Source organism: Pteronotus mesoamericanus, unplaced genomic scaffold, assembly GCF_021234165.1.
Source record: "Pteronotus mesoamericanus isolate MK-2021 breed Mesoamerican mustached bat unplaced genomic scaffold, CSHL_Meso_final contig_59, whole genome shotgun sequence".
NCBI lineage: Eukaryota > Metazoa > Chordata > Mammalia > Chiroptera > Mormoopidae > Pteronotus > Pteronotus mesoamericanus.
In genome coordinates, this window is record NW_026555206.1 from 7246930 (window position 1) to 7255126 (window position 8197).

The 8197-nt window shown below is 44.9% G+C and overlaps 1 protein-coding gene across 1 annotated transcript; it reads left to right on the forward strand.

Moving 5' to 3' along the window:
- The first annotated feature begins 1282 nt into the window (after positions 1-1282).
- LOC129076337 (neuropeptide Y receptor type 4-2) lies at positions 1283-2410 on the forward strand. The gene has a single exon (XM_054580501.1). The coding sequence runs from the start codon at positions 1283-1285 to the stop codon at positions 2408-2410; it is 1128 nt and encodes a 375-aa protein (XP_054436476.1).
- Positions 2411-8197: the final 5787 nt, after the last annotated feature.

An 8197-nucleotide genomic window follows, 5' to 3' on the forward strand; every position in this document is an offset into this window, starting at 1 on the left:
CTGGTTAATTTCACCCATAGTCTGTAATAACTGCTTCTAACTTAGCACTTGGTCATGAAGAACAGATATATGATCACTAATAGACATGACCGTTATATGGGACTTAAAGAATATCTGAAATAAGGTATTCCTCTGTGAACAGTGTTTTATCAAAATGGGTCCTCAGGACCACATTCATCAGAATCACATGGGCTACTTGTTAAAACACAGATTCCTGAGCCCCATCCCAGACTCACTTAAATGCCCCTCCTGGCAATGGACTCTGGAATCTGCACTTTCAATATGCTCCTGGAGTATTTCTGATATTCCCTGAGGCTTGAGAACTGCTTGAGGGATTAACGATGCCTAGGGGATTTATGAGGAAGTTGAGTCACAATGGTATGTGTAATGATATGATAGCTCTCTATCTCAAAACATCTGTCACTGGCATTGCCACTTGGAGGCTCTGGAGTCCATATTTAGCCTTGGCAGAGGGTACCTTGTGTTGAGGAGGCACCAGAGAAAAAGGGACAGGCTGTGCCTGGGCATGGAGATGTGGACCAGGCTGGTGTATTTGGGAACTGAAAACTGTTTCAGGCGGCTTCAGCATAGGTATAGAGGGAGTCCTTAAGGGGAGTAATGAGCATCCCATGACCTTGGACAGGCATGTGTGTACACATGATGGGCAGGAGGAGAGAGCCAGTGTGCTGATGACTCAGTTTTTGCATACCAGGCAGTCTTCAACTTTCCTATATGTCATCTGCAAAACAAGTCTGGTAGGGCAGGTAGTTGCTGAGGCCAGGAGGGTGCTGTGTGTCAGCTGTGAGATTTTGGTTCTATCCTTAAGGGCATGGTATGCCATGGAAGGATCTGAACACACGGTGGCATTGATGCTGTCTTTATGTGGATAAAATGTTATAAGGGGGTTTCTACTTATGTGCCCTGAGTAGTTCTCTCCCTGAACTTTGTATACAATGATGAAACTTTTTTTTTTTTAATCACCAAAGCTTCCTCAAGGCCTGAGGTCAGAGGGAATTTTTGGAACAAGTTTTGGCATCAGACAGACCTGGTTTGAATTTGGGCCCCACAACTTATTAACTGTGTGACTATAGGCAAATTGCTTTACTTCTCTGAGTCTTAGGTACTCTAAGTACCAGCCCTTGGGTCAAAGCAACTATGAACATCTCTACCTGCATCTTGTTCCTCCCTGAATTTCACAAAGAGGCCCAATCCATGAGTACCATTTGTCTCTTTGCTTTGCAGGTGTCATCACTGAATCTCCTGGAATCTTTTCACACGCACCATGAACATCTCTCACTTTCTGTCCTTGCTGCTCCCAGGATCCCCACAGGTTCAAAACAGGAGTAAGTCAAAGGGCATCCTGTACAACTTCTCTGACCACTGCCAGGATTCTGTAGACCTGATATTCTTCATTGTCACCTCCTATAGCATTGAGACCATTGTGGGGGTCCTAGGCAACCTCTGCCTGATATGTGTGACCATTAGGCAGAAGGAGAAGGCCAATGTAACCAACATGCTCATAGCCAACCTTGCTTTCTCTGACTTTCTTATGTGCCTCATCTGCCAGCCACTCACGGCCATCTACACCATCATGGACTACTGGGTCTTTGGCGAGGTCCTTTGCAAGATGTCAGCCTTCATCCAATGTATGTCAGTGACAGTCTCCATTCTCTCACTTGTCCTTGTGGCCCTAGAGAGGCATCAGCTTATCATCAACCCAACAGGCTGGAAGCCCAGTGTCTCCCACGCTTACCTGGGGATTGTAGTCATTTGGCTCATTGCCTGCTTCCTTTCCCTTCCTTTTCTGGCCAACAGTGTCCTGCAGAATGTCTTTCATAAGAACCATTCCAAGGCTCTGGAATTTCTGGCAGATAAGGTGGTCTGTACTGAGTCCTGGCCACTGGACCATCACCGCATCATCTACACCACCTTCCTGCTGCTCTTCCAGTACTGCATCCCACTGGCCTTCATCCTGGTCTGCTATTTGCGCATCTACCAGCGTCTGAGGCAACGGAAGCGGGTGTTCCGCAAGAGCACCTACAGCTCACAGGCTTGGCAGGTGAAGCGGATCAATGGGACCCTTTTGGCAATGGTGGCTGCCTTTGCCCTGCTCTGGCTGCCCCTGCATGTGTTCAATAGCTTGGAGGACTGGTACCATGAGGCCATTCCCATTTGTCATGGCAATCTCATCTTCTTGGTGTGCCACCTGCTTGCCATGGCCTCTGCCTGCGTCAATCCCTTCATCTATGGATTTCTCAACACCAACTTCAAGAAGGAAGTCAAGGTCCTGGTGCTGACTTGCCAGCAGAGCACCCCCATGGAGGAGTCCGAACATCTGCCTCTGTCCACAGTACACACAGAAGTCTCCAAAGGGTCTTTGAGGCTCGTTGGCAGGTCCAACCCAATGTAGCTTCTCCCTGCCATGTTCATTGCCAGGCTCCTTCATTTAGCTAAGTGGGAACTCTGTAAGCTGAGGGTGGTACTTAATCATTACTGGCTTCCTGGGGCTCAGATAGACTGACAAAAGCCAATTTTTGTATCTATTTGCATTGTGAAGCCTGACATTCAGATGGTTCAGCTATTTGTTCCTAGGGAAATTCTGAGTCTAGATTCTTTAGGTTATAGATTGAGTAGATGTCAGAGCCAGAGATTGTCTGCAAGTAGAGGCACAGTTCATTCTGGTAGCTCAGCAATTGGTGCCCATCTTGGGAACCCTGGAGTTTCACATCTACCAATGAGACTGCAAGGTCCCTGTTGGATGAGAGAAGGAGCACGTGGAGTGAGAACTCTGGACCTTGGTCAGCCCCTAACATCTGTGAGAAATAATATTTGTAGATGGCCTTTTTAAGTGTAAAGAATTTTATGGAGCCACGATAGTGGGGTTACTATTACTTGATTAAACACTCAGTGGCAGAGAACAGATCCAGGTAGCCTTGGGTCCTCACACTCCTCTGCAGTAAGCAAATCAACCTTGAGCAGCAGGAAGTCCAGGATTCACATTATACTCCATCCTTTTTCTCTTTCACTATTTCTGCCATCTTGTATGAAAATAAGCCTGTAAGTATCTCCCCTTGATAAGATTGTCAGGACCTTCAAGGTGACATCTGTGTTGTCATAGAGCTGTATCCTCCCTGCCTTGGATAGGAGCTCCAGAAGGCTTTGCTGTGGTAGGCTGATGGAAATGTGTCTGCTTAGCCAAGGACAGGTGCCCTGTGTCATGCTCCAGCATGGGAAATGCTGAGGCAGCTGCAGCCACACTCCATCATCTTCCCTCCCTTGCCTCCCAGTATCTCTCTTGACAAGGCAACTGGCCAGGGACTCTGTGACCCGCCCCAGTGTTGACCCATTGGTGAGGCCTATAGTACTCAAAGCTTTGACTCTAGCCTTCTTCATTTCACACTCTGACCACTCATCTGACTTGCTCTAAGTGATGTGTCATGATTCTTCCACAACCTCCTTACATCTTTGGGCCTCTCAGTGGCCTTCAGTAGTGGATGGGGAAGGGAATTCTTGGAGTCTGCCTTAATGGAGAACTGGCTGAAAGGAATAGGAGGTCCCCTTTCCCCTAGCCAGCCAGGGAAAATAGAGAAAGGGCTATGATAAGTATAAATATGTCACTATGGAGGTCATGGAGCAGTCTTCTGAATGCTGAGCCAGATTCAAGACTTGGTCTGTGTGTGGGCCAGCCAACTTTTTGTTGCAGGGAAGGAAATGTCAAGATTGCTCATGGACTGCTTTGGATGGGATGTCCAGACCTGGCCTATGGGCTCAGACCCACCCACCTTCCAACAGAGTTAACAGTGGCTGGAACCATTATGGCCTCTGAAGACAGGGCACTCAGGTGCCTAGAACCCTCGAGGGGCCTCACTATGAAGCTCCTGGGGCTGGCTCTATACAGGGGATCTAGCAAATGACCAGGCAACAGGAGATTGAACAGCCATATCAGACTGTCTTTCTTGCCTGGCCCCTAACAAAGAACTTGTGCAGCCACACCCAAGACAAGTGCACTTTGAATCATCAGCTCCCTTCCTGGAGCTGTTTGTTTTGTCCCAGAACTCTGGACCTTGGTCAGCCCCTAATATCGGGGCTGAAGCCCTGGGGCAGAAGCCAGGTTTTGGTCTCATCTCCTATTCCTTTGTTCAACTTTATCCTGGTTTCCAGGATAGACTGTTGAGTCACTTTCTTGGACACAGCTTGTGCTTGTCTCCTGGTACCATCTGTGGCTGGCTGCTCCAGGTAACCACCTGCCATCAAAGCCCAGGCCTTGGGGACCCAACCCAGCAAGGTGTCACTGACCAAACTCCCCAAGGAATTTGAGGTCTCAGGACCCGCCACATCATATGAAATTTCCTGGAGTGTGCTCCACATTCCTTCTCTTAGTGGTGTCAGGGTGCTTGAGGACATGGGTGCATTCGGGTACCAGCATGCTTGAGAACTTGGAGACCAAACTATGCATCTGAAGAAGGTGCTGGGCATTAGAAATTTGGGTACTGGGTGGAGGCCTCATTGGCTGTCTTCTGTGCTCTCCTCACCTTGCTTCAGTTGACATGGCCTGCCTAGATGGCTGTCTCCTGCTCCTGGTTCCTAATGACCCTTGGAAATGCCTGGTTACCCAGCACCCAGGGAACTCACTGGGTATCTTCAGGAGATGAGCAGCCTCAGCATCAACTGGAGCTTGTTAGACATGCAGAATCTCTGTTCCCACCCCAGACCTTTGAATCAGAATCTGCACTTTATCAAGATCTTCAAGTTAGTGCTGCACACACTTACATTGGAGAAGCTCTGCTCTAAAAAAACAAATTGGCCTTGGGCCTGGAGCTGCTTGATGAGTGCCTGACAACATCCACTGTGGGATCTGGGGTAGACCTTTAGGAATCCTAGTTCTGGAGATACAGCTTTAAAATGGTATTGTCAAAAAGGTGAATTCAGTTTTGGTTGTTTATCTCTTTTCTCGTCATATGTGGACATATTTTTTCTGAAGTCTTTTCATCCCTTCAGTAAAAATTTGCCAGATGAACAGTTTGCATAGTTATATTCTTATGACCATGCCCCTCTGTATCTGCTCTATTTCACTTTTAACTGCATCATCAAGTTTTTTTGTCCTGCTGGAGATTATTTTTGACAGCTGATTAAGAGTTTAGAAAATGCTTCAGTCAAAGCTTGTTCCTCTGAACAGAATCTCTCTCTCAGAGGGGTCTTCCTTGGCCCAACTAAGGACCTGTTCCTCATGGTAATGAGAAGAGTCATCTTCAGAAGAGCACCATGACTGGAAGTGGAGACTTACACCCACAAAAAGTGCCTAGGAACCCTGAGCAGGTGGAAAGCCTTATCAAATTCTGATGGTTTGAGCTTAAATCTAGTGTAACTCTTGCCTTTCATTTTTCAAGAAATAACTTTGACTTGTTTTTTTAATTAGAAAACTAATCATATTAATTCACAAAAATATGTAAAATATACAAAAATAAAATGAAAAAGGAAATTATGTTCCATCACACAAAGATAATTATTATTTACATTCTATGGAGTCGTTTCTTTATATATATCTAGTGTTAGGTTTTGTTATTTTGTTAACATGGTTTAGATCATACTGTTGAGTGTGTGTATAGTTATATATTACATTTAAGGGTTATTTTATATCTTTTTTTGCTTAACCTTGTAAGAAGTTTATTCATTCATTTAATAAGTTTGTCAGACACATAGTAGGTACTGAGGAGGCAGTAATAGATAAAATAAACACTTTTCTTGTCATCATGGAGCTTATAGTTCAGTGACTAGATCAATCCTGTGTCCTTAATCATCATGTGTTGTGTCATATTTAGATGTTCCTAGACCTATTATGCATATTTCTGTTATGAGCTTCCTTGCAGAGAACTTCTCTACTTGGAATCATTTCATCAGGAGGTCAGAAGTGGAATTACGGGTCAAAGGGCATGGGCATTTTTCAAGGCTTTTGATGTGTGCTGCTAAGCATTCCCAAAAAGGCTAGAATGTTTGCACTCCCTGATTAGTGCCAGTTTCACATACCCTGGCCACTGTTGGGAATTACCTTTAATGAGTAGACCTCCATTGTTCACTGGGTCACATCCCTGCTCATCTACTAATGAAAGTCATTCCTGCATCATCAGTTTTCTGGATTCTCCCTTACATAAAACTCCTCCAAAGGCTTGTCTAACCTTGAAACCTTTGCTTCCCTTCCTTCCAGGCTCTCTTGTACTCACCTGTTCATCTAAATAGCTCTTTTCAAGGTCTCCAGTGACCTCCATGTTTCCAGATCCCATGGTGAATTCTCAGCCTTGTTTTATGTGACCAATTAGCAGCATTTGTTAATCCTTTCTTCTCTAAACTCTTTCTGTTTGTGGTTTTTTCAGAACATCACACTTGTGGTTCCTCCTGCCTTCTTCTCAGTCTCTTTCCTGGACTCTTGTCTCCCTCTCCTTGGATCACTGGCAAGTCCCCCAGGAGCTGTGAAGGCCCATTAGCTCTCATTCCCTAGGTGAGTTTACCCAGTATCCTGGCTTTCAACACAATTGAAGGATTAACTGTCTAATGTTCCCAAATGTGACTCTCCAGTCTGGACTTTCCCCTGCTCTTCAGATTTGTATATCCAGCCACTGCTTTGTGTTTACTGGACATCCAGTCAGCATCTCAAACTTGACAATTTCAAAAGCAGACTCCTTATTTGCTTCTCCATCTCTTCTTTCTCAATCCCTCCTCTTTAATTAAATGGCACTCTCTTTTTTCATCTGCTAGGGCCACAGTCTTTGAGGTCAACCTTCTGTTCATAACCCACATCTAATCTGTCAGTGAGTTCTGTAAACTCTGCCTTCAAACTGTACTCAGAATTACCACTTCTTACCTACCCTGGCTCTGCCACCTGGTCCAAGCCACCTCATCTCTACTGGGATTATTGTAATGACCTCCTTTCTGCTGTCTCAATCAAAGGGACCCTTTGAGGTTTAAGTCAGGTCCTTCCATACCTTTAGTCAAAGCCTATCATGGCTTTCTGACACTCAGAGCAAAATTCACATCCAGAGCTGGGGTTATCTTCCTTTCTCTGACCTCACTTCCTGCCATCCTTTCCCTTGCCCACTTCCTTCAGCAGTGCTGGACTCTCTGCTGTCTCTTGAACACTCTAAGAATGTACCTACCACAGCTCTTTGTACTTCCCACTCTGGCTACTTGAAATGCTACCCCTGCTATGAATATTTTTATTCCCTTGTTCTCTTCACCTTAAGTGAGCCTTTATCAGACAATTATTCCCTTAACCGTGCTATAATAATATATCACCCTCCCCCGCCCCATTCTGCATTTTTACTTTATGACATAGGACTTAGCACTTACATGCTCACACACACTAACTTACCTTCCTGGTGAGTGTCTCAACTGAATGAAGGCAGGGATCTCGTATTTTTAATTCACTGTTTAGCTCTCAAAATAGGGCTTGCATATCTATAGAGTGAATGTATCTAACTTTTATGGTTGATCTTTGGGGAATGATACTTCAACCTCTTGTTTGTGGAGTACAGGCATTTTGGTTTTGTAGAATTTGGTCCCTGGTTTCACAGCTGTTTGTAGCTGACTGTATGATCCTCAAGAGCCTCCTTTGCATCTTGGTTTCTGATTCTTCACCTGTAATAATACTTGCTGCAATGTATTTAGTGTCTCAAACTTTGTGCCAGACACTTGATGTACATTGTCTTCTTTCAACCCTGAGATGAAGAAATAAGGCTTAGACAGGTGAAAAACTACCCAAGTTTTCAAAAGGAGTTGAAACCCCAACTGATAGATTCCAAAGTCCAGGATTTAGACTGTTGTAGCATGAAAGAAGGTTGACCTCTGAGCTGTCTTCCAGCTTTTAGCTAGAGCATTTCAACTTTATGGGCAATGGAGGCACTGGAGGGTTTTAAACAGGGGAATGGGATGGTTGGTTTACATTTAGAGAGAATAGTATAGCTGAATTGGCCTGGATTTCCCTAAAAGCTGAAGCCGAGGTATAGGTTGGTGGGCTTTTCCTTTATTAGAGAATGCAATCCCAGGGAATAAGACAGGGAAGGAGAGAGAGGCAATTTGAAGATGGGTTATTGATCTGGATGTTTTTAAGAGGCAGTTTGTTGCTCAATCATTTGTATATTATTTTAGTTCAGTCTATCTAGAGGGAGGAAGAAGTAGGAATTTATCCATTGACTCTTGCATTCCA

What these genes read in the sequence shown, in the direction of transcription:
- LOC129076337 (XM_054580501.1), top strand. Translation starts at nt 1,283, where the DNA reads ATGAACATCTCTCACTTTCTGTCCTTGCTGCTCCCAGGATCCCCACAG.